General features: G+C 44.1%; 1 protein-coding gene across 1 annotated transcript in view; it reads left to right on the top strand.

Annotated features, from left to right (window-relative positions):
* Nucleotides 1-27,284, top strand: part of CTNNBL1 (catenin beta like 1) — a 160,877-nt gene that overhangs the window by 121,731 nt on the left and 11,862 nt on the right. The window contains exons 12-13 of the mRNA XM_041732797.1: nucleotides 10,723-10,820; nucleotides 12,843-12,923. Of these exons, the coding sequence (XP_041588731.1) occupies nucleotides 10,723-10,820; nucleotides 12,843-12,923 (179 nt within the window). The remainder of the gene's footprint in view (nucleotides 1-10,722; nucleotides 10,821-12,842; nucleotides 12,924-27,284) is intronic.

Genomic DNA, 27,284 nt, shown 5'->3' with positions numbered 1-27,284 from the left:
GAAATGAGAGAATACTTCTGTATGATCTCCTTAAGACAAAAGAGCTAATGGCCTTAGATGTTCCATGGAAACAAAGGCAGCCCTACACATGGCCTTGAATTTTAAAGTGGCCCTGCAAGATCTTGCCAAGGCATGAGGCTGATGGTTGAAGTACAGGGACCATTTCCATCCTAAGAATAGAGCTGTGCCTGACCCATATCTTTCTTAACCATTTGGGCTGCTGGAAGACAGTTGTAGGCTCTGAAGCTGGGTGGGTGTCAGAGGGGCCCTGAATTAATTGTCCAAACAGCCAGGCTGGGCCAGTATTTAAGTGCCAGGCCATCAGGACACTGATCAGGGTACACTTTCCATAGTCCAGCATTTGTGTTTATCCATGATGTACCCTCCTCCCCCACCTTTCCAGCCTCATCACCTTTCATCCTCCCCTTCCCTTCACTACTCGGATCTTCTCCCGGTTCTTTGTTCATACCCCATGCATTCCGGCTGAATTCCTTTGGTTCATGCTTGTCCATCTGCTTGGAGTTCCCTTGTTCCCATTGCCCTTCCCTGTTCAAGGCTCTTCATGCTTTGTTCTCTTCTCCCAGGCTCAGGTCACGTGGCATCTTGCCACCAGTCTTCCCAGACTAAGAGAGTATTTGCCCTCTCAGTTTCTGCCTCTTTCTCATTTCTCATTCACTACTACTTCCTGTTGAGTAATTTTAGACATGATGGACTACAAGTACCTGGAGGGCCGATTCAGTGTCTGGATGTCTTTGTCCACAAACACTGTATCTTATACATTGTAGGGTTCTACTTTATGAATGAATGAATGAATGAATGAATGAATCTGTGTCCGTCCCTGTGTTTAAGACCCCTGGAGGCTGCCTCCTGGGGTGCAGTTCAGCTTACTAGTGCCTCTCCATTCCTTTTGGTGGCCTTATGGAAACAAAACCTCAAGAGGTGCAAGCAGGACACCTCTGACACCTAGAGGCCCTTATCTGGTACAGAAAGATAGGGAAGTGATTTGGGGATTGTCACTGTGCTCCCCATCATCTTCTTGCCCTTGTTCCCCATCTCCCACCACAGTCCCTACCTTGGGAGACCTGTTAATGCACTATAGTCCATTTATCCCTGATTAAGAGTACATCTAGATCTGTACTGCCAAGAACTAAATGTGCCCATAGAACCCCAAGTCCTGGCCTCTGTCTCTCTACCAACTTTACCACAGAGACCTTGAAGCTATGAGCTCATAGCCGTTCACTTGCCAGTGTAATGCACCCAACTCTGCATCACTCCTAGGGGTCTCTGAGAAAGATGTTTTCCTTTTGTCTCAATCTGTATAGCCACCCCTACCTATTCCTTCCTTTCTCCTACCTTGTCCCCAACTGAAAGAGAGACCCTTCACACACGTGCTGTGCTTAGTCCCTGTATGCTGGGTTATTGTGTACTCAGTTGAAGCTGTGTAGTTCTTAGCCTTGCTTATAGGATTATGAGTTCCCTTAGGGTGGACTATTTTCTTTTCTCTCTGTAGCCCCAGCACTTGCTGTGTTGCCGGGCACATAGTAGGTACTCAGCAGTTTAAGTAAAGGATAGCTGGTGTATGCACCACTTCATACCCTGTAATTAATTGTCCTGTGGTTACAAGACTCATAAAAGAGAAGATATTTTTCATTTCCTCTACAGATCACGTGCTGTGTTTTCAGTTCTACAGCAAGATCAAAAGGCAAATGATTACCATGGCCGAGTACATTTATTTTTATTAAAAGTTAGGACCATCTCTGCTTCGATATGCTGTGTCCTTCAGCTTACTAGTAAAGAGCCACTGCCCACCTCAGGGCTGTCTGCAGGTCTCCTAGACCTTGTATTATTTGACTTTATTATAGGCAGTCACACATAAGCACTTTATTTTAATTTATTGTAGGATTAAAGAGTCTGAGTGAAGTTGGCCTTGCTCCATTTTAAGGTTAGAACAAATCTCAAGTTACAGAAAATAACCCTACCATCTGAGGAAGTCGGGCCACGTAAGTTCCTATTTTTCTCGGCATTGGTTAGTGAGGATGGCACAGGCAGCCGAAACACATTCAGTGTCAGGCATACGATCAGGATCAGTAAGGAAGGGGCTAGGTGTTGTCCTACCACAGGAGCATGGGTAAAAGACTCACTTGTGATGTTCCTCTTTAGTACAGCAGATCTCAAATGAATGTCTATTGGGTACCTACTGTGGACTCGTCTTATTTGGTACAATGGATTTAATAGATGGAAGGGACAGCTCCATTTTACACACAGTAAAACTGAGGCTTAATTAAATAATATGCCCATGGTTTAGTAAGATTCACATCTAAGTCTGTCTGACCCTAAAATTCCACATAAGGTTAATTAATTAATTGTTGGTCTTTCTGGCGATACCTGGGTGGCTCAGTCAGTCAAGTGTCTGCCTTTGGCTCAGGTCGCTCAGGTTGTGACGGCTTCCTGCTGAGGGGAGAGTCTGTTTCTCCTTCTCCTTCAGCCTCCCTCCATCCCCTGCAGCTTGTGCTCTCTCTTGCTCTCTCTCTCTCTCTCATAAATAAATAAATAAAAATTTTGTTGAGAAAATTTGTTGGCCTTTCTAACTCCTAAGTTAGAATTCTTGGTGTACAGTGTCTTTTTTTTTTTTTTTTTTATAGATTTATTTATTTATGAGAGACACACAGAGAGAGGCAGAGACATAGGCAGAGGGAGAGGCAGGCTCCCTACAGGGAGTCTGATGTGGGACTCGATCCCAGGACCCCGGGGTCACAACCTGAACCAAAGGCAGACACTCAACCACTGAGCCACCCAAGCACCCCTACCCATGTGTCTTTCTCAGTGGTGGGCCACTAGTAGGCCTGCTTGTTAATGGGCTTATCTATGGATAAATAGCTTTCCTCACAGAGAGAGGAAATCCTCCTGGGATTTTGACCACCATTTTTTAAGAATGAGGATGGGAAACAGTCCATCTCATTCTTTACAAAAGCAGCACACCCTGTAAGACACACTAGTTGGAGTGACTGCCACAGCCTAGTTTGTGCCATTCTAGAAACACTTCTGATCTGGGTATAGTAGATCATAAGCCCATAACCAAGGAGCCACCCCCAAGAGATGGGAACACTCTGAAATTCCATGGAAATGTCACATTTGTGTATATGTTTTGCAAGGGATAGCATGCATAAGGATTCATCAGATTCTCAAAAGTTTCTGTCATGGTTTTTAAAAAAGATAAATTGCAGATCTAGATTCCGGTGGCCCACAACGGTACTTTTGACCTGAAGCAAATCACATCCCTTATCAGGGCTATTGTTTCTATACTCAAAATTCCAGAGGAGTTGAACCAAAGATTTCTAATTCTCCTTCCAGCTCTGAAAATAACAGAGCTCTGACTGACTCCAGAGATTCAAAGTTTTAGTTCCCTTGCAGATACCCAGGGCTCTAACCCATTGCTTATCACCCTTGAGAAGCCCTTAAAGAGATTTGAGCTAGGGAAGAGGGGCCAGAACCACTCCTCTAGGCAGTTTCACTAATTAGTATCTGAGGCTGCCAGTTGTCTGACTGCTGAGCCTGGCACTGGGCAGGCAGGGTCTCACACTGGCAGTGTTTTGAGACTGGCTCCATAATACTCCATCAAGACCCCAACCTCCCTACCTAGTGACTTGAAAATGTAGATTTGTTCGACCTTACCCTCTTGGAAACTTTGTGAATTCCTTGTGTGTGTTTTGTTCTCCCTGGGTCCTGCCTCAGAGGTTATTCTCTGCAGTGGGAGTCACCACATCCACCCCATCTGCGTTGACAGCTCCATAGCCATCCTTCGCCTCCATTTTATCCTGTCGAAATGACAGAGCCACTGAGCAGTGCTGGCCAGCAGATAAACCTGTTATCTCCCCTGCTCTCTGTGCCGGCAGCTCTCCTCATCTTCTTGGTGCATGAAAAATTGACACCACCGTGGGCTGAAATCTGTTCCTAGGGAGGCTACATTTATTAGTGGCTAATGAAACTGTGTGTGTGTGTGTGTGTGTGTGTGTGTGTGTGTGTAAAACTTGGGGTGGCTGAAGTGTTTTCCTGTCTGTCAGGCACCAGTGACCTACACCCAGCCACAGTACCCAGAGAGAGAAAGAAGGTACTTAGGCAGCTTCAGGGCTCTTGAAATTGACAACTTGTTCTTTACTTAAAATCCCAAATAGGTAAATGCCATTTGTTCTTAATGTATACCACTGCAATTGATCAAGGTATCTCCTGCTCCAGGCTGGGATGAGCTGTAGAAATGCATGCTAATATGATCCAGTGCCAAAAAAGATGATTATTCTGTATATTACATTTTCCTCTTTGAAAATTACAGTTCCTGGGACACCTTGGTGGCTCAGCGGTTGAGCGTCTGCCTTTGGCTCAGGACGTGATCCCAATTTCCGGGATCGAGTCCCGTATCAGCCTCCTTGCATAGAGCCTACTTCTCCTCCTTCTGCCTGTGTCTCTGCCTCTCTTTCCGTGTCTCTCATGAATAAGTAAATAAAATCTGAAAGAAAGAAAGAAAGAAAGAAAGAAAGAAAGAAAGAAAGAAAGAAAGAAAGAAAGAAAGAAAGAAAGAAAGAAAGAAAGAAAAGGGGAAGGGAGGAAGGAAGGAAAGAGAGAGAGAGAGAGAGAAAAAGAAAGAAAGAAAAAGAAAATTACAGTTCCTGATACCCTCACTATTACATTGACACCCTACCCTCCCATCTTGTTCAGGGATAGAGAGAATGTTCTCTTACAGCTGTTTCTGCTCCATCTTAATCAGCAAGCTTAAAAGGGAAATTTCATAAGTTCTGGTTCAGTATTTGCAGAATGCCTAAAACCCAAAGTCTTCTTTATTTGGACTCTGGTAGAAATCACTTCTGGAAAGAATAATTCAGTAAAAGAAGAGGAGTTGCTATTCACATCTTATTCCATATGGTCTTTTACTTCATTTTCTCTCATTAAAACTGTTAAAATTTTTCTAAATCCACATTTACATAGTGCCACTCTTTTGGACACAATGAGCCCCACATGAAGCACATTATTCAGGCTTTGAATGGTTTAGTTTCTGGTATCTTTTATCTTTCTTCTTTAAAAGCTTTGGTGATTATCTTTTATATCTAGAAAGCGTATAACAACATAGTAGGAAAGCTTACTGTTTAGAGTCAGGCATCTTGGGTTCTAAGCTCCCACTGCTGGCTGAAGGATGTGACCCTTAAGTAAGTTAATTAACCTCTCTGAACCTTGGATTCTACATTTATAAAAGAGAGATGAGAATGGTACCTTTCTCTTAGCTTAGTAGTAAGGATTCAATGAGAAAATTATATATAGACTCAAATAAGCCTACTGTCATAGATACACAATTGGTAACAGTTATTATTGTACCCTACTTACTTTCAACTAGGAATTCAAAGCTGCTTATAGTGAAACAGCATGGTGATACTAAACCTTAGCTTTGAAAACGAATTTGTCAAAACACAAATGTCAAACTGAGGAAAATATTTGCAACATATATGACAGAAGGATAATATTCTTAATTTACAGAGAGCTCATAGAAATCAAATTGGCAGTAAGGCCAGGCAGCTCACTCAGAAAGCAATACAAGTGGTCAGTAAACATCAGAAAAGCCGCTTAACCTTGTTCATACTAAGAACAAAAACATGCTAATCAGAAGAAGATCCACTTTTCACCAGCTGGCTGTCATAATTTTTAAGTTGGATAGTATCCAATCTGAGTGAAGATAGGAGAAAACAGATATTCTTTATAATTGTATATAAATTATATATATTGTATAATTGTATATAAATAAATATATTTATATTGTATATAATTTATTTTTATTGTATTTATATTGTATATAATTTATTTATATTGTATATAAATACATAATTTATATATAATTATATATACAATTATACAGAATAATATATATAATATTCTGATTCCATTCTATGTGTGTGTGAGACACTGAGAGTGGACATAGAATTGATACAACCTTTTTGTTCAGATAATTTGTCAGTGTCTTTCAATGTATTCTATATGAATACCTTTTGACTCACCCAATTCTGCTAGTAATTCGCCATAAGAATACAAATGCAGAAGTGTATTCATGCGAGAAAAAAAGCACACATGCCACAATTTGTGTATATGGATGTTTATTGCAGCATTATTTCTTTTCTTTTTTTTTTTTTTAAGATTTTATTCATTTATTCATGAGAGAGAGAGAGAGAGAGGCAGAGACATAGGCAGAGGGAGAAGCCGGCTCCAGGCAAGGAGCCCTGACATGGGACTCGATCCCAGGACTCCAGGATCATGCCCTGGGCCAAAGGCAGGCATCAAACCGCTGAGCCACCCAGGGATCCCCAACAGCATTATTTCTAATAGCAAAACCAAAACAAACAACCAAAACCTGGAAACCACCTAAAATACTCATGATGGAGTGGGGCACTAGTTGAATTATGATAAAAAGATCAGTGAAATTCTAGATAGCCATTAGAAAAAGAAGTATGTACTTATGGGGAAAAATATATATAAATATTTTTAATATTAAATGTAAAAAATATATATTTAGATATATTTTAGATGATATATTTAGATATATATTTAGATATATTTTTTCCCCTGTCCTCTGAGAATGTACCCCAAAAGATACCTTGTAGGGTTTTTTTTTTCCCCCTGGGAGAGAAGAAAAGGTAATGAAAGGAATATAGGAAAAGACAAATATTAGATGCTTAATAAATATTTGTTAAGTGAATTTTATACCTTTGTGTAGGTATAGTCTGGATTTACCATGTGTATCCATTACTGTTATTTTTTTTAAGATTTTATTTACATATTTGAGAGAGAGAAAAAGAGTGAGTACATACAATGCAAAGCTGGGAAATGCAGAGGAAGAGGGAGAAACAGACTCCCCCACTGAGCAGGGAGCCTGATGCAGGACTCCATCCCAGGACCCTGGGATCATGACCTGAGCCAAAGGCAGATGCTTAACCAACTGAACCACTCAGGCACCCCCATTACTTTTTATTTCAAAATCCATTGGTGGATCATGGAGGAAATCACTAATAAGGCGTTAAAAGAAATTGCATCTTATAGTTGAGCTTTCTCATAGCCGAAGCAAAGAGGGAACCCTGATAAGCACAAAAAATTCATCAAGAAAGAGAAACAGGGGATCCCTGGGTGGCTCAGTGGTTTAGCGCCTGCCTTTGGCCCAGGGCTTGATCCTGGAGTCCTGGGACCGAGTCCACATTAGGCTCCCTGCATGGAGCCTGCTTCTCCCTCTGCCTGTGTCTCTGCCTCTCTTCTCTCTCTCTCTCTCTCTCTCTCTTTCTTTCTCTCTCTCTCTCTCTCTCTCTCTCTCAATCTCTGTCTCTCATGAATAAATAAATAAAATCTTTGAAAAAAAAAAAAAGAAGAAGAAGAAGAAAGAGAAACCTTGGGACGCCTGGGTGGCTCGGTGGTTGAGTGCATGCCTTCGGCCCAGGGCATGATCCTGGAGTCCCAGGATGGAGTCCCACGCCAGGCTCCCTACAGGGAGGGAGCTTGCTTCTCTTTCTGCCTGTGTCTCTGCCTCTCTCATGAATGAATAAATAAAATCTTAAAAAAAAAAAAAAAAAAGAAAGAAAGAGAGAGAGAGAAGAGAAGAGAAGAGAAGAGAAGAGAAGAGAAGAGAAGAGAAGAGAAAACATTTTCCTGATCTTCGTATCTAAAAGGACTTTAGTGCCAAGGGTTGGTCTAAACTCAGATTTCATCTTGTGTTTCCCCAGCTTAAAATTCATGGATGGATCCTTGCCATTTTTCTGCATGATCTAGCCTTGCCACCTCCTCCATGTGGATATGACACTCTATCCAAGCTGGCCTTTGCATGTATTGTTCCTTGGCCTGCAGTGCTCTCTCCTCTTCTCTACCTAGTTGTCAGCCATAGGTGTTGTTTTGGGGCTTTTCGAAAATTTTCCGTTGTTTGTTACCTCTAGTGGGAATCCTTTAGGTGAGATATTCCTTTCTCTGTGCTCCCCAAGTCCCCTCTGCCTCCCTTGAGGATGGGACTTGTCACACTGCCCTGTAATTGTTGTTTTGTTTCCCCACTAAATAAGGGGCTCAGGGATAATGTGTTGTTTGTTTGGAGGCCCTGAGCACCAAGTGCTTGTCAAGCACAAAAATGGTCGGTGAATGATTGGGTATTCTGAAGTTTGAGTTCTGCCTCTTTCACCAGTTAGACCAGTCACTTGGCTCTTCCCCCTGTCTATTCAATGAGAGATTTGGCTCAGATAATCTACGAGAACTCTCGCTAATTTCTTTTTCTTCTGTGGTTGTCCTATATACAGGTGGAGATTGTTGCCAGTTGTTATTGCTGAGTTATTTCAAATTTTCAGAACTGAGCTGTTAGAATTCACTGCATTGATTATGGCCTGTCCCACACTGCTCACCGACTGAAGAGATCAGAGCCTAAGATTGTAGAACTGATTATGTCCCCTACTCTGACTTTGTCTCTTCTCCTTGGCATGCACAGAGGTCAGAGGGCTTTCCCTGACATGTGCCTCCAAAAACAGCCTTTGCTTGTTCTACTTTCTTACCCTGAGCAGAGCTGTTGGGTTCACTATCCTTACCCTGGGTTCCGTGACATTTTTTGCTTTCCTGTGAAGACAGATCCTGTTCTGTCCACTCTCCGACTTTCTGCTCTCACCCCATCTTACTCCCTGTTCTCTGCCCCCTTCACTTTGTTCAAGATGTTGATTGTACCACCTCAGTCTCAACTTCACACAGATTATTGGGGTGAACCTGGAGCATTGTTTTGGGACCAGAGATGGATATACCAACAAAAAAAAACAGGCTGAAATCCCTGCCTTTGAGTAGCTGATATTTTAATTGAAGGGAGATCATGAACTAACTAAACAAATAAATAAATAAAACAATGTTTTAGAAGGTAATCATGCTGAAGAGAAAAATAAAGCCAAGATTTGGAACTAGGCAATGTCAGGGTGGGTTTTTCTCTTTTAATGGGGCAAGGAAGAGCCTCATAGAGAAAATGATAGCTGAGTAAAACTGAGCGTGAAGATGGAGCCATGCAGGTACGCTGATGAAGAGTATCTTAGGTGGCAAAAACAAGTACAGAGGCCCCAGACCATGAGCTTGCCTGATGTTAGAAACAGCATTTAGTCTGAGTGAGTCAGGGAGCCCACAGAATATTTTAAACAGAGAAATGATGGGATCTGACTTTGGGTTCTAATGTAAAGGATCATTCTGACTGCTCTTGGAGATTAGACCAGAGAGGGCAAGGGCAGAAACAGAGACCCACTAGTAGGCTGTTGAATATTTCAAGCAAGAGATGATGGTGGTGTGGACCTGAGTAGCTGCAGTGAAGGCAGCAGGAAGAAGAAGTGGGATTCTGGACATAATTTGAAGGTAAAGCTGACAAGGTTTCCTGTGGGACATATGAAAAAGGACAGAATAAGAGACATCTCCTTTTTCAGCCTGAGGAACTAGAGAACCTGATGGCCATTAACCAGGTGGAAAAGACTGGGGAAGGGGTTTGAGGAGGAAGATGAGGAGCTAGATTTGGGATACGTTCAGTTTAAACGACCTATTGACAACCACATGGAGAGAGCAGGTAGAAAGGTGAACACTTGAGTCTTTGCTCAAAGAACAGGACTGGCCCATAGACCCAAGTTTGGGAACCGTCAGCATGTAGATGGTTTTTATAGTTGTGGGACTAGCTTCTGGCTTCCCAGAAAGGTGAGTGTAGATAGACGGGAGGGTGCCAGGCTACTGCCAGCAGTGGGGGACTAGGGACATGAAGAGGCAGGGAATGCGTCTGACACAGTGAGAGAGAAACACCTGTCTGCTATGGTGGTGCATGCTTACCGGTGGCTTTAATTAATGGGTGACTTTCTGAGAACTCAAGGGAGGTTTGACATGTGAGGATGTTCGTCAGTCACTTTTCAAATAGAATATTTGTTGCCCACACTGTGGGCATTATTTCAAAATAAACTTCACTCTGCCATTTCTCCATGACTAGACTTTCACCGCTTCCTTTTCAAGGTCATTATTCTTGATTTTTAAAAATTCTTTTTAAAGAAAAGAATCTCTTCACAGCTAAAGCCTATAATATACCCTTCAATTACCCTCTTCTTCCCAAGGTAGAAAAATAGTAGTTCATAATAGAAGCCTGGGGGTTATTTGAACTCAAAAAGCATTGTTACCATTTTGAAGTACTTACTGGCCAGCTGCTTTCGAACTTGAAGGAGTTTTAGCTGTACCAGGATGGAAGTGATAACCCTGGCACCCTATCGTGTCTCTTACTTAATTCTGGGATTTTTACCTGGGGAATTGATGAGGTGATTTGAGAATATGATTGAAGACCCCTTGTTTGTTCATTATGTACTCATCTCAGAGCTGACATTCATGCTCTGTTCACAGGTTATTTCTATAAATGGGACATTAGTTTAAGGTTCTGTTGTGGACAATAAAAATCAGTTAATTCCAGGCAGACTAGAAGTTTTTAGTTTTGATTCACTCACTCAAGTTGTCCTTGAGGATATCACCCCTTTTGAATACGTTTCTTGTGCAGCATGTGAAGATCAGTTCAGGTTTCGAATGACACAATTTAAGTTCTTGTCTTATTAATCAATAGCAGCAGTCAGGGAAGGCCTACTTATTCCTCTTCCAATAGAACCAGACCAGGCTTGAAGAGAGGTAATAATTACCGCTCTGATCACAGCATGTTCCCTTTTCTCCTTCCCAACCCAGAGCATGTCTGTTCGATCCTGGCCTCCCTCCTGCGGAACCTGAGAGGGCAGCAGCGAACCCGGCTTCTGAATAAATTCACTGAAAATGACAGTGAGAAGGTGGGTGTGCGTGCTGTGCGGTAAGGCTGGGGCTGGGGGCGGGGGGCAGGGGTTGCTCTTTATGATGCAGTCCAGGAGGTGCTGAGCTGAGCACCCCTGCCCTAAAATATCTGCCGGCATGGCTTTGGGTCTCAGGTTTTTCTGGTGATCCTGCCTCTCTTCTCCACATACATCCTTCTGGGAGAAGTAGCACCTAGGGTGGCAGCAACTAGTATCTTAGGGAGATTTTTAGACCCAATGAGAGTGGGATGAACTTAGATTTGGGTCGGAGGTTGCACAGCATGGCAAAGTGATCAGGAACTGTAGGCTTTGGATTCAGATAGCTGAATTTGAACCTGGTTTTGCTCTTTTCAACATGTGTGCCACATTGAGCCTCGTTTTCCCTGTCTTTGAAATGGACACATTAATTCCCATATCGAAGAGTCAAGGAGGGGGAGACTAAATGAGGCCTTCCTAGGTGGCAGCGATGGAAGATACTGGTGTGAACCTAAGATTCTGTGAACTTGTCCTCAGTGGCCCAGGGGATAGGGAATGATCACGTGAATGAGATTAGATGCATCGTTCACATTGTGATTTAGCAGGCCAAACCATAAGAGTTTTAACAGTAACAAGAGCCACCATGTATTTAATAATTCCTGTGGATTGATAGACTCAGCAGATTCCTTTCATTGTTGCATGTATTCTCCCAGCACCGTGGGGTTTACCTTCTGTATGGCTTTTGTTCACATTTGCAGATGAGGAAACTGAAGCTTGGAGACATTATGTCACTTGTCCATGATCACAGTCTACCATAGTCATACCACTCTCATGAGTTAGCTCATTCTAGATGAATAAAATCAAGGACCAAAGCCCCTTTTATGACTTACCATAATTTCTTTCCTTCCCATGTCCAAGGTAAGGCTGAAAGCTCGTCATCCTATGGAGAGAGGTTTATGACTATCTCTCTGAGCTTGCGTCAGAGCTTTTTTCCAGCCTCACTAAGCAGCATAGCACAGGGAAGAGGCACAGAGCACCTTAGCAGTTGTGTCACCCTGCTGACATTTAACATCTGTGCTTCAGTTTCATCTTTAAAATTAAGGTCACTATCTTTCCTGCCTACATTCTCAGATTTTTTATTAAGGTATAAGGAAATAATAGACATGAAAATACTCCATAAACTGAAATATGTAAGATCTTGGGGTCATCATTGTTATCCAGAGAGGGTTTGGGCACAGTCCTCCTGGACTCTCAAGCCGTGTTGAAGCACCATCTGCTGTTAACCACTATAAGCTCTTGAGTAAATACCAGGGTTGCCAAGAGCCGTGATGGTGCCAACCTAGTAAAGAGATAGTTTAGAAGTCTAGGCTGGTTTCACAGTATTTGTTCAGTCTTTGGAAGTCTTAGGGAAAATGAAACTTTTTCAAACCCACCAAATGTTCCTCAGGCCATGTTTGAAGTATGACTTTTGCTAACTTGAAAACTGATTTTTAAGTTATTGGTGAGCAGAAGTCAGGGCCTTTTTTCAAGTTGCTGAAAGAGTTTTTTTCCTGTACTCTCTTCTGACTCGAAAGCAACTAAAGAGATTTTACTCAGACCTTTTTAAAAAAAGATCAGCTCTGGGGTAGGATCTGAACATGAAAGGTTTCAGTTCGAAAAAAAGAAATTTCTATAAAGTTCTAAGTGAATACCAAGTATGTAACTTCAAGCTCCTTCTCTTTGCAAGAAGGGACTTGAATTTTTATTTATTTATTTGCTTTTAACAACTCAAAATCACAGGAGCCCTAGAAGGGCTGGGAATGCAGCGTCCTTTGGGAAAAAGGCCCATGTTCACACCACACCCAACCCAGGTGTTGGCTTGTTCTGCCCCAGCTCTTCAACCTATTCCTGCCGTGTTCCTTAAGCAGAGCTCATCCCTGATGTTAGAAGTGGGAGAGTGGTTCTCCTATTGTAAAGAGTGACAGTGAGATGAATGGGAGCCCCACTGTTCTCTTGCCTTGGTATTCTTTTTCCTTCTCACTCATGTCTGAAATATCTCTCTTTCAGGTTGACAGACTGATGGAGTTGCATTTTAAGTATCTGGACGCAATGCAGGTGGCGGACAAGAAGATTGAAGGGGAAAAACATGTACGTATCCCTGCCTATCTTCTGCTGGCTATTGACTTGCGTTCCATTTGGGTCCCTTTGTACCTTCTCTGTGCCCACAGGACAGGCAAGGGTACAGGTGTCGTCTACCCTCCCATGCCACCTAACCTGTTGTTAGAGCAGAGCAGGTAACAGTCTGCCAGTGGTTATACCTGCTCTTCTAATAGCAGTGCAAGTTATTAAAGAGGGAGGATGTGTTGGGTTGATCCCTGTCTGGCCCCGGGGGTTTGGGGGACAACACCAGTACCCCTGACATGAGCTGCTCTCAGAAAATCTGGCCAAGTGCAGTGCTGTGACTTGGTACCACGTTGGCAGAGATAGCAGAGTCCATATTGGTTCACACTCCTGCTGGCTTCTGCAGCCATAAGGGAAGCATCGAGGGAAGGGTGATCACAGGGCATGAGGACTGGAAGTAATGTTCGAGGTCTCTCATTGATGGATGTAAAACTGGAGACCCAGAGAAAGGCTTAGATGCACTGCAGCAAAGCCTGCATGTCAGGTTTCAGAGGACTACCCGAACTGCTTTTGCTCGTGGCTGCTGAGGGAGACGAAACCTGTCAGGTTTTTTTCTCGAGGAGCTGTGCTTGTGGTGCTGGTGTCCTGCCTTCTGTACTTTCCACCTGCTTCCATTTTGTTCTCTGCCATCTCTGGCCTCTACCCTTCTCACTTATCACCTTCATCAGGACAAGCATTCATGTTGTTTAATGTCCAGTCTGTATTCTCATCCCCATAAGACCTTCCTCAGTCTTAGGTCACATTGCCGAAGGATCCTTTCCTTGCTTTTTTTCAAAGTTGATAATAGACTTCATTTTCTTTGTGATCTTTATCGACTATATCACTCCATTCTTTTTTCGTTCTTGCCTTAAAGATGCACTGGAGGCTTTTGACCCTCATCAGTGGGAGAGCCGGTTCCAGCACCTGCTTGCATCTGGCTCTGTCAGAGCAGTGAAGCTATGGGGTGGGGCCATGTGCACAGGGAGCGACACTAGCATCTGCCCTCAGGCCAGGCGAGAGCCCAGAGCCTGGGAAGAGAGAGTGACCCTGGGGTCTGTGTCTTGCTTCTCTTCACCCCTTCGTATCCACCCCTCCCCTTTCATAAGCTATACCTTCATTTATGAATGCTGGTGGACAGGTAGCTGTGGTTACTGTTCTCGTTATTTCCCTCCACCTAGTAAGTCCTCAGATGTTTGTTGATTGATTGAATTGACTGACTGGGACATTCTTCATTTATACAGTGAAACTCCTACCAGATGAAAGACAGAGACTTGGGCAGCCCCAATGGCTCAGCGGTTTAGCGCCGCCTTCAGCCCAGGACGTGATCCTGGAGACCTGGGATTGAGTCCCATGTTGGGCTACCTGCATAGAGCCTGCTTCTCCCTCTGCCTGTGTCTCTGCCTCTCTCTCTATCTCTTTCTCTGTGTGTCTTTCATGAATAAATAAGTAAATAAATCTTTAAAAAAAAAAAAAGGAAAGAAAAGAAAGGCAGAGACTCTGCATTCTGAGGCTGGACTTCAGATGCTAGCATGTGGCAAACACATTTCTTTTGTTCTACTCTCCCGCCCCCTTTATTTTATTCTTTGACAGGGTTTCCTTTTCCATCTTTTCTTCCCTTTACAGTAACTTATGTGTGCTGGACACTTAGTGCCTATTTAAGTCCCAGAGTAATGTCTTCTTTCTCTCTTCATCTGAATGATAATTAGAAAGAAATTGAAATTTCCTGAGACTTTTGTAGGGAACTGGCCACAAGACAGAACTCCAGCTCTGACAGAGGACCTGTGTTGCCTGCTGGAGATTTTCAGGGGTAGGAAGAGCACTTGGAGTTGAGGGAACCTAATAATTTTAAGCAGGTACCATCTCTTGGTCACTGTGTGGCCATGGCTTGTCACCAGGCTTCATGTAGCCAGTTTCTTAGCTATAACATGGTTTCAGCAAAGGTGATCTCTCAGGTGATCCCTTCAACTTAATGTTGTCTCTCAGGTTCAAGTGCACATCCTTTGGTAACCCTGCCAGCTTTAGCAGTGGGGTGGATTAAAGTGCAGTGAGGGGTTGATCAGAGGAACAGCAACCTCCAAGAAAAGGTTGGGTGAGTGGGGAGTCACAGATCCCTGGATTTGGATTCCAGCTCTGCCATGTCCTAGCTCTGAGACCTTGGACAAATGAGCTGATCTCTTAACTTTGTCTCATATGTAAAATGGAAATAACACTTCCTTTTTGGGGTTGTTATAAAGACAAAGTGTAAAGCATACTGCTGCTGCTGCTTGGTGCTCCTAGCTTCCTTTGTCATTCTTCTACAGCTTTTAAGCTAGCCAGGCAGCCCTTCTCCTGAGGGTATCCTCCTCGCCATCTGTCCCAGAAGGAGTCCCCCTAACAGACCAGAGTGTTGGCACCATCATAGACTTCATTTGAGGGGAAGCTGGAGTAGACGTTTTTCTGATGGAGACCAAGTAAGCTGTTGGGCGTGAGGGAGCAGCTTGCATGTGGCTGTTAGGAAACTTGGCCCGCTTCCCACAAGATTATCTATTATCAGCACTGAAGAGGGTGTGAAATTGATTAGCACTGACGGAGAGTAATGGCCACAGCCACTCTCCCCCAGCCTTCACAGAGCTGCTGTGTGCCCTGGGCACCAGGGCTCCTGCCATTCCCCGACAAACATCTGTCTCCTTGATGCCAAGGCCATTTTGCTGGGCACTGGCAAACATTCCAAGGCCATTAGTGCTCAGCAGCCTCAGTGTTGCTCAGAGAGACAGGGCAGGGTGGGGGGTGAGGGATGCATTTATGAGCCGTGCTCTCTGCCAGCACTTGGGCTCCGTCCTGGCAGATGCAGCCGCCTGGCAGGTGTAAAGTGACTCAGAACAAAACGACCTCTTTTTCACCTCTCCTTCATGCACTCTTCTCTCTTAAGTCATAAACAATTTGTGCCTCACCCCACCTCATCTCCATTAAACTTGGATGTCCTACACCCATTGGGAACTCAGCAAATATTTGTTGACTCGATTGAAGGCTTATTTCTCAGGCTTTTGATGACATTGACTGTCAGATCAGTAATGAATAAATATCTCCCACACTTCCACACTTCACCAAGCCTGCAACAGAAAACACCCTAGATAACAGGGTCAGATACTGACCCAGGTAATGGGGGGTCAGGTATTGACAGTTTTAGTGTTTCAGAGCCCCTATCTTCCCCGCACACTTCAGACTTCCATCGGTACAATGCAAATGGCCCCGGTTCACAATTGACCAAGATTCACTGGAGAGAATCCAGTCATTTGGCAAATGTTTCTCAGGCGCCTGCTCTATGCGAGGCACTGGGCCAGCCACTGGCAGGGGGTGAGAGTTGGAAGTGCCTGTGGAAGAAGGGGCCCAGGAGCTGCTGACAAGGGCTAGAGGCAACCAGGAAGCAGGGAGCAGTTGACTGTGCCCGGGGCACCCTCAGCAGTTTCTTACATGAAGCAAGGTTCAAGCCACACGTTAAAAGATAGAATTGCATCAGGCATTTCTAACTGAAGAGGAGCAGGAGCAAAGGAGGAGCGAGTGGGAAGTTAAAACCCCAGGAGCAGAGGGTGAGAAGGGGAACATGGGCTTTAGAGCCTGGCTTCTTTCTGCTGACTATGACAGATAGCTTAACTTATTTTCTTTTTTAGTGTACTTTGGGGAATCACAAAAGGAGGGATTTGGTGAAATAACACCTGAAGGCTGTTTCACAGGGCTTGGCACATAGCTCATGGCTGGAGAACCTTTCATTGTCTCTTTAAGGACTCTGCACCCCATCACCCTTACATACACACATACTTTCTAACTCCCCTAGTACTGCAACATTATACAGGATCTGAGCTCCCTATTTCCTTAGCATCCTCTCCAGCCACTGTGCACTCCTTCCTGCTTTAGCACTTTTGCATTTGCTTCTCCCCACTGTCCTGGCTCTTCTCATGCTGGTGCTTCCCTCCACCTTCAGGTCTCAGCCTAAATGTCACTTCCTCAGAGTTTTCAGTGATCACCATATGTAAGGTGGTGTCACCCCCATCTCCAAGGCCCCTTCATAACCTCTAAGTATTTGTTTGTTTACTGTCTGCCTCTGGGGCTGTGATCTCTCTTGTTCATCATTTTCTCAGCACTTACATAGTGACCGACATGCACTAAAGGAAGGACCATCACTCATGAGATGAAATTAATATTTGTCCCTGGGTATTAAGGAAAATTGAACGTCCATGGTTTTTTCTACATTAGTCCTTAACTCTCATTTTTAATCCTCTTTTTTGTTTGCTCTATGATTAGCCCCATCATCAAAAATACCTAAGGACATCTCTGTAGATTCTGTGGCCTACCTGTGGCAGTGTTCACCAAGGTAAAACACTCCTATTTAGAAGAGTCTACAGGACAAGCTGATAAGTTCTACACACATTTAGTTTGAATCACATTACTGCAGTAATCTGTGACTGTCAAAGACTCCCACATCTGGGGCAATGGCCCACTGCTTTCATGTTGTGTTCAGTGACTGTTCGATTCCAGAGCCACAGTGTATCTGGACATGCCCTCGGGGCTCCTGGTTAACTAGATTTGACCTGAACTTTTAAAGGGCGTGTAATTCTTAGACTCTTCTAGTGAGCAGCAATTCTCCGTGATCTGTAAATATCCAGGATGCTTGTCTCAGCAGATTTCACCTGACTCCCCAAACAACACCAAGCCCAGAAAACACCAAGGTCCCTATTATTGGGAAGATGTCCTGACTTCTCATTGGTTCCTTCTGGCTTCTCTTGGTTAAATGTACAGAGATGCCTGGCTTCTGACCGTCAGAAGTGAGACATAATTATATAGGTACTGGCAGGGATTTTAAAAGAGGGAGGAGAGCCTTGCAGAGAGGTTTCCCTTTTTTAGTTCCTGGGAAAATTATACTCAGCAGGTTTATTCAATAAAGTGTTCTCACCACATACTTTGCACTGTAATGACTTACAAATTGCATGCTAATTTTGCCACAGTTAAATCATTCTAGGCTTTATCCTGGAAAGAGAAAGATGGACTCCTTGTAATGAAACAGTATCCATAGGACTTGACGTCTGAAACAGACTTGGTCTATTTCCTTAGCATTTGAAACTCATTTGAAGATATGTACAGAAGGGGGTGGAGCACAGCAATGGATGCATGGGGTATGTGATCCCAGAGCACTGGGTACGGATGTAGACAGGAGACTGCCATTGATTCCTCTGCTAACTATGCTGGAGGTTTCTGGGACATGCTTAAAGAAGAGAGAATCTTGTGAGGAGAGTTCCTTCCAGCTATTCTTTCAACCAGTAGTTCCCATACTTTCCCTGTCCAAGAATTTGCCAGAACACAGCTGACAGCCTGTAGAAGCCAGTTATGGTGGAGGAGGGTACGTCCTGGTGCTTTTTCCTCTCCCTGAGACACCCTGCCTGCCCCCTTCCCAATTAATCATCCTTTCTGCCAGTGGAGGAGTCAGAGGAGCTCAGTTCTGGTCTTGTGCCTCTGCCACTTACCTTACAATGTGGTCCTGCGTGCTCTGGCTTTTCTCATCTTCCCTGCCCTCCTGTTTTAGAGGGGTTCCTAGACCCTCTGCTACTGTCTTCATGGGCTTGCTGCAGGCCTGGTAAGATCAGGGCTATGCACTGGCAACTCCCAAGCATCTACAGGCTCTCATAGTCCCTCCCACAGGACATCACCTAGACTTTTTAGACTCAGTGAGTCCAAAGCCACGTCTCTGGCCCTAACCCCTCCCCATCATACCAGGGCCAGTCACCAGTTTCACCAGGTCAGAAACCTGGGCAGCATCCATTTCTTCCTTTCTTTTCTGCTCCCACCACACATGCACCTGATAGGTTTTACCTCTGATACCTTTTACCTCTGGCCTCTTCACATTCCCCTGTCCTCACTACCACTACATACACTCCAGCAGCCAGTGTCTTTTCTTTTTATATGAGTGTAACATGTTCCTCACTAACTAGTTTCCCTGTCCCTAGGTTTGTCCTCTCCAAATCCATTTCCTACACAGTAACCAGAGATTTTTCTAAGCTGAAAATGCACTTATGCCACTCCCCTACCCAAACCCAGTACATACTGGCTCTGTATTACCTGCAGGATAGACATGCTTTGAATTTCTTCCAGGCCTTGCCAGGCTCTCCCACTCAGGCCCCCCGCCTGCACCACCCTTCCCCCCAGCTGCATCCCTCACCACTCCTCTCCTTGTGATGTGCAAAAGCCGCTCTGTGACACCTGAGCCTTCTTAACCTTTCTCTCCTGGAGCCTTCTAGGAGAAGGCCCATTGCTGTTTACCCAGAATACCTGTCTGTGCCATCTTTCCCACAACCGTCTCCTATAGCTAGCTAATTCTTCTGTATCCTCAAGAGCTTTGGCAGAAAAGTCACTAGATGCATGTTGAATATGTACCATGTGCCAAGTGTGCTGCTTAGGATTACTGTGCCAGTTCCTGCAGAAAGCCTCCCCTGCCCTCCCCCCACCCCCTGCCGTGTCTCCCAGGAGCTCCCTGTGTGCTGCAGCCTGCACAGCATAGACCCAAATCTTGCCTCTGCTTCAGTTTCCTCGTCAGGAAAAGGAGGAGAATAATAATGCCTATCTTGAAGGGTTGCAGGGAAGATGAAATAGATTAATATATAGAAATCACTTAGAATAGTTTCTGGCACAAGGAAGTATGCCATAAGTGGTAGCTATTATTGAAAGTGTTTTTGGCCTGTATACTTGTCTCTCCCTCTAAAGCTGAGTCTCCACAAGCAGAGGCTGATCTTCCTTCCTCGGTGCTCCAAACAGGATTGTTATTTTCTGGCCTTGTGTTCTTATATCTGCTGTCACAGAAGCTCTGGTTCTCTCAAGGCTGACTTATATGTTGTCAAGATTCAAATGAGCAGTCGTGGGTATTTTTTGTTTTGTTTTTTCGGTAGATTCAGAAATGGAAGACAAACCCATCATGGAGGCATCCTGGTAGTGTAGAAGGAACATGAATCCTAAGGTCATATGGCCCAAGGTTAAATCTCAGCTCAGCCACACAAGAACTCTGTTTTGGGGGAGATGACTTGCCCTATGCATGTTTCAGTTTTCATGGTAACTTTACCAGAGGGTCATTTTGAAGATTAATGAGACTGTTTATAGCAACGAGTCCATGTGCTTATGTGCTAGGGTTGGCCTGACATATAGTCTGTTTCTTCTATGGGGGCAAAGATCTGACCTGAGAGTCTTGGATTCTTACCAGAGCTGCTGTCAGGTAGTTATGCATTCTTTAAAAAAATCCCTTTTGTTATTTTTTCAGCCTCGGTTTCCCTAGCTAAAAATGAGTGGCAGTCTTCAGGATCCTTCTCTAATGGTCTGCCCTATTTTAGAAGCTCTTAGAAGAAGGTTTTATTTGCTTGTGTTTGTACACAGAGCCCCCTCTCCCCCCAACACACACACACACACCTCCACTTACCTGTCTCTCTCCCTTGGCTTAAATTCTCCCCTTGCTTTTGAAGAAAAAAGAAATGAGCCTTTTGTAAATGGTGGGACAATTCTTGCCCCTGACTGTAGACAGTAGCTGTGACCCATCAGGGCTCCAAGTCACATCCCCTCTTATTAAGGCAAGAAGGATTCTTATTGGCTTCATAGCAGCTTCTTTTATGACTGTCTGCTTCCATCAGCAAGGGGCAGCTCGCTGCCTGTCAGGGGCAGATTAGAAATGGCATCCACATGCTCATTTGGAGGCTTGCGACTTGCCTGCTGGGGGGGGGGGGGGGTGCGTAGAAAGGTGGTGATTCGGTAGCACTCCTGATGACAGATTAACATTTAAAGTGAGGATGTGGCTGGGGGAGGGGACAACAACACACAAGCCTGCAGAAATGGCACCTTGACACCACCCGTACCGCGTCCTTGTGTATTTTTGGAGATGAATCTCTTTATTCTCGCAGCCCCCAAACAGTCTCATGCTGCTGTGAATTGCAATCTGTTCTTCCTAATGCACCATTCACTGAATTACCATCGAAGTTTTTATTCTAGCCCACTCTCATGGAATGAGCAACACAAAAGCTTTCAGAGTGTCTCCTGTTTTTTCAACTCTTCCAAACAGCATGTGGAATTTGCTGGCCAAGCTGTAGATTCCCACCACCTCCCACCCTGCCCCCCGCCCTTTTTTAAGTTTCTTCAATTGATAAGGAGGCCAGATGTCCTTAATGCAGCTGGTTTGCATTAAACCCTAGAAATGGCATCAAGAAAAAAGTCCTGTCTATTTGTTCATATTGCTAATACTGGAAAAGGTCTATTAAACAAACTTTTTCCTTCTTTTTTCCTTCTTTGAACTATGAAAGGAATCACAGGCTCGGAACCTAACTTGTGTGGGTTTCATCCTATCTCCTACTCCTATTCAACTGTGAGCTTTGTGGCCTTAGCCCAGTGCCTAGCACACAGGGAGAACTCAGGAAAGGGCACCGTTGTCATTATCCATGTGTTGCATCCCATCTCTTGCCAGAGCAAAAGGACAAATAGAAAACGGTCTTGGACAAGGAAATCATGTTTCACCAGAGTCTTTAACCGAAACTCAGTGACAGTCATTTGACATCTGTCTCAATTTTTCCATCTGTGAAATCTGAAAATGGTATTTGAAATGTGCATACCCAACACAGGGCACATACAAGCACGTGGGGTTAATGAAGATACTCTGCTTTCAAAAGTAGAAAGCGCTCATGTGGATGTCAAATTGTCATTGCTTCACAAAGAAGACAGTCAGTCACCTTCACTCTCCTCAGAGGTGAGAGTTGAATGAATTAATTTGTAAAAGACTTCCTTTAAATCTTAACTCTCCTGTCTCATTTCAGGTACAGTTTAATGTATGTACAGATTTTCACTCTGAAAGTTTTTAAAGTAAGATATGTTTACAATACTTAAGGAAGTTACTTGATTTTTAGAATTTCTCTTTAATCTCTATTAACAGTATTGCCATTTGAAGAGCACTCGATTTATATGTTCAGATTATTTAAGATGTCCTATCTAATGTAGCAGCAGATCCAGGGGCTTGTCTTTCTGTCGCAGGGAAGTTTAATTTATTGTGAGAGGATGAGCTCATTGTCAGTGCTGACCGCTGTGTCGTGTCAGGGTGACGCTTGATGTCCTCCTACTTGAGGCCTTTGTCGCAGTGGCTCTTCTGACTGTCTGGGAGCTCCGCCAGGCAACAGCTTCAGTCTGTCCATATAGATACCCAGATACAGGCAGAAATCCATCCCATCTGGTGATGGAGGTGCCTCAGTCCTAGATTCACTCTAGGTTATCAAAGCTAAAAGGAACCTTCTAGAGCACGATATCAGGGAAGACAGGTGGGGCTCCTGCCACTCCCCACCCTGCAGTCAGCCCAAACACAGTTGACTGGTCTCAAAGCTCCTCCCCCACAAGCTCCAGTTGGCCCCATGACCCTGACCCTTTTTCACGTAGAGCACTTGACAGCCACTGTGGTGAGTTAGAGTGGGCACTCAGAATGAAACCTATTTCCCTTCTCTGATCCAGGGCAGGCCTCTTATTTCAAAGCAAAGCTGAGGCCAAGAAAAGTTAGATGACCTGCCTCAGGACAGGAGTAAGTTAGTGTTTGTTCAGTACTCTGTCCTGTCTTGACAGAGAAACTTGTTTGTAGAATCAACACATCATAATTCAGAAAATTCCCAATGTATAATTAAATGCTTCTTGTAATGTCAGAGGGTCTCTTAAGAGGGAAAGAAAGCAAGGAGGTTGGGTATCTTTTTAGAATGAGGTATCTGTGGCCTGCTGTACCCAAGTACTAAGTTCAGTACCCATGTGCTAAGAACATGGAGCTGCAGGTTTAATTTCTGCACGTGGGCCAGCCAGCTTCGTTCTTTTCTTTGTCAGGTCACTTTGAAGCATGTCTTATTGGTCAGTTGGGCATAAGTCAATTTCCTCCCTACTGCTAGTGAAGCAAATCCACTTCTGTGTTACTAGTATGTAACCATCCACATGTTCCTAATCAGACTCCTTTGGTTCTTCCAGAGGTTCTGTTATGAGGGAAATAATAGGGCTGGGAGAAACTTGTGATAATCCTAGGATGTTTATGTTACTTTTATATTACTTCAAAGGCTGAATCCTAGCCAGATGATCATGGGTTGGGTGGTACCGGCAGCTATTCTTCACGTCTCAGATACCCTGAGAAGTCTTTCAGCGGTAGTTCTATTTCCTTACCTCCAGATCAGTTTTTTTTTTTTAATCTGGTGTCTTAGAATCCCAGAAAAGGAGCTAGAAACTCATTAATCCATATATAATAAAGGTGATATATGGTCCTACTTCTTCTTAAGACAGACCAAAACTTGAGAAGATGTTCTTACAAGAACTGTACCCAAACTTTCTTATTTTCCTTCAGAACGATACATAACCACCTTGCTTCTTTTATTTCCCTTTAAATACAGAATGCACGTTTGTGCTCAACTTTTCTGAATCCTTTCAGCAGTAAATATTCCCTGCCACAGAGTTGTAACAGTCTAGATAAGGTGCTATCCTGACAGCAGTCACCTTCTCTGCTTGCTGGTTTCTATGATGCTTCTATAACTGTCAGGGCAGAGACTTCGTCTTAGAAGCCAATCTCTGTTTCATCTTTGTGCATGTTCAACGCAGCAATGGTGATGCCTTTCTTGGAGATGAGCTAAAGTCATATCTCAGATCTACACTTGAAATTTTCACTTTCAAATCATCTGGCCGTATATCTAAAAGTAGAATGTTGAAATGAACGTTGTCAGAGTCTTGAAGTTCTAAGGAAAGAGGAAAAAATGGAGTTTGGCATTGCTCTCTTGGGTCCATCCTTTCTGGATGACAATATTTAGAGAAATGGGAAGATACAGTATATTCCCGCTTGGTTAAAAGAAGGTCAGATTGTGGGGGGGCACTATGAAAAAGGATAACTCACCAGGGCTCTTCTGACCTCTTTGAAGAAACTTAATTTTGCTGTGCTCCATTCTTGAGCCTCTGCCACTCTTACTTTGTTCTCACAGATAGCTCCGAAATCTGCACCCACACAAACATGGAGGTATGAAAAGAACACATACTTGGGTTGGAATCCCAGTTCTGCCACCCACTAGCCTTGGGGAGGCTGCTCTGCTGAGTCCTTTTCCTCATTTAAAATAGGAGTGGTGGGGCGCCTGGGTGGCTCAGTGGTTGAGCATCTGCCTTTGGCCCAGGGCGTGATCCTGGAGTTCCGGGATCGAGTCCCATGTCAGGCTTCCTGCATGCAGCCTGCTTCTCCCTCTGCCTGTGTCTCTGCCTCTCTCTCTCTCTCTGTGTCTCTCATGAATAATAAATAAATATTTTAAAAAATAAAATAAAATAAAATAGGGGTGGTAATCCCTGCCTTCCGTTATTTGTGAGAAGCAAAGGAATTTAAAAGCACTTAGACTCAGTCTGACACGTGACAAGCGCTCAGTAAACACTGGCTGCTCCTCCTAAGTGGTTAGATGGCAGTGTTCTTTATTCAGACTGCTTCACACAATGCCTCGTATATAGCAATCAATCAAAAATACTACGATCTGCCGATAGCCAGGATCTTTATAAGCAAAAAAACACACTGCCTTCCTCCTTTCTGACCTTTCTTCTGGTGACACTGATGCTGCACTGTTGATCTCTCTCACCCTAGCCAAGTTGACTTTCCTGTGCCTTGATCCATGCTATTCCTCTGCTCCGAAATGTCCTTTCCAGTCTTTCAGACTCCTTCAGAGTCCTCCTCAAATGTACATTTCCTTTGATGTCTTTTGACTACCCCCAGATAAATGTATGTGTCCTTCTGGGTGCCCACAGCATGCGGTACAATTTGAGAAGTCCTTGATAGTAGGTGTTCCCATATTTTAAAAAATTAATGATTTGTTCATATTTGGCAACATTATTAGGCGATAATCTCCTTGATTATGTGGACTTTTTAATTAATCTTTTCTGCCCCCAACACATCATGTAATACCTGGCCCACAGTTTGGTGTTTAGGAAATCTTTATCAGGTGGATAAATGAAATGTGTTCTACTCCCAGTATCCATGTTTGCAAACCTCTAAAGGTTTCATCACCTCTTCTCTTCTTCGTTTGCTGATACTGTGGCCTCCCAGCCATGTGCTCTGCTTGCCGCTCATTGCTGTCCATCTCATACATGTTGCATATTCTTGTTCATGACATTGTCCTGCACATGTAGCCTGCCCATCGTGTCTCACATCTCTGAGCAGCATTTAGGCCTCCCACCAGCTGGCCCTCCAGGGTCCTGTCCCTCACCATTTCCTGATGCTTCCCCTTCTCCCCATCCACAAGAGTCTTAGCACACACAGCTCATTAAACAGCACTGAACTTCTACCTGCATTTGTTCAGTCCTGACACATGCTTTCCAGGAGCCTACTGTGCTCAAAGTACTATCCAGGATGCTTTCTAAGGTACAAAGAAAACTGAAACACACACTCTTGCTTTCAAGGAACCTTGACAGGGAAGAGGCACACATCTGAATACCTGCTATAAGGCAGGTCATGGGAAATGCCTTAAAGAAGTATAAATCCAATTTTGGGGAGTTTTCAGGACTGAAAAATCCTTGTATCTGATTGGAAAAGTTTTCAAGTTGGAAGGCTTTGAGAAGTTTTCAAAGATCTCAGGAAAAGTTCTGAAAGGAACGTCACATTTTAGACTTTAACTATGTTGTGATAGAGATTGAGGGGTAGGGAGAGTCCCAACATCACAGGCAAAAGTGAAGAGACTAGAGAGCGGAGAGCAGGCCTGTCTGTGCTGTGTGCATGGTTGGGGATGGGTGGCTGGTAAGCAGAGAGCATGAGCAGCACAAGGCCTCAGACCCCTCATCCTTAAGACCTTCATTCTGTTTCTCTCAGGAGCCTGGAAACCTTACCTGAGAGTCCCTTCTTCCCAAATGCCTTCCCATCTTAGCCAACCCTGATTAGCACCCACCACCTGTCATCTTAAACTTGGGTGTACACTGTATCCCCTTACTCTCTGGTCACTTCCTATGTCACTGTGGCCTCCCCAGACATTTGGTCCCTCTGTGACTAAGACCAAGACATCCCCTTACCTTCATTTTCATTCTTTATCAGCCTTAAGTCATTGCTTAGAATGGTGGCCTTGCCACTGGGCGCTTACCTGGGCTGGGATTCGAGCATAATGTTAATCATTTTCACCTAAGGTGAATCAGACAGGATTCCTGTCCCCAGGGAGTCTGTATATTCTCATAACTGGTAATCATGTAATTACGAGCAACTTACTTAACCTCTGTGTGCCTTGGATTCTGATTTGTACAATAGGATTAATAATCCCCTCCCTGCTGTCTCTATATTTGGTAGTAAGGACCATATATATGATATGGTAACACTTTAAACTCTGCAGCGTTATAGAAATGTAAAATATTAGCAGCAAGTGCTTTCTGCACGAGTGCCAGTGCCCCCAGCTGCTGAACACTGAGGAGTTCTGGAACAGGAAGTTACAATTATGAGTAAATGAGAAACTAAAGCAACCCTTCTAGTTTTAAACTCCTCAGACATCAGTCCAGTGCTCCGTGACTGCCTTGTGAACATTAACACTATTACCAGATTACCAAGGAATTTGCTACTAAATGAAACTGGGAATTAGCAATGGTGATTTGCCAGACAGAGCAGCCCTCCTTTGCCTCAGACAGAAGCCTTTAGGAGTGAGATGAAAAGTAGCCTTCTGTTGCTATAGGCCGGCCCCTTGGGCAAATAAAGAAGTGCATTATCTGCGTCTAAATAGTCTCTGAAGGATTCTTGTTGGAGATTGATGACCAAGTGGTAAGTCCTTCAAGTTTGGGAGAGTAGAAAGCAAGGTCCCCAAGGATTTCTACCAGTGACAGGAGCCTGAGCTGTCAGAGGGAACTGTGGCCATAAAACTACTGATGGAATAAAGAAATGGATTGTTGTCATCAAAAGCATGTATCAGGCACCTGTCTTCTCAAGCCAGCCTGCCAATCATGCAGAACGAGTCCCTCACCCAGTTCTACTCCTGAGAGCCAACAGCCCAAAACAGATGTCTTTTCCCTTTCGTTCAGTGCTTGGATATTTACTGAATGGGAACACGAAGACAAAATTCAGTCCCTGCCCTACTAGAGTTCATAGTCTACCCTTATGAAATAAAGGGAGTTGTAGATGGGAGTTGTCAACAAAGGGGGATGATGATGGAAATCAGTGTGAGCATTGTGTGTGAGAAGAGGTTGCGTGGGGGGCAAGTGTGTTGAGGTGCTCTCAGAAAGTTCAGAAAGGAGCAGTTGTTAGTCTTATATAATCAGGAAAGGCGTTGTGGTATAGGTAGCTTAAAAGCAGTGCTGGCTTCAGAGATACCCTAGAACCCCAAGGAAGGAAGGCAGCTAAGGCCCAGAGAT

This window comes from Vulpes lagopus, chromosome 18 (assembly GCF_018345385.1).
Source record: "Vulpes lagopus strain Blue_001 chromosome 18, ASM1834538v1, whole genome shotgun sequence".
NCBI classification, from domain to species: Eukaryota; Metazoa; Chordata; class Mammalia; order Carnivora; family Canidae; genus Vulpes; species Vulpes lagopus.
This window is presented reverse-complemented; position numbering and strand designations above follow the sequence as displayed.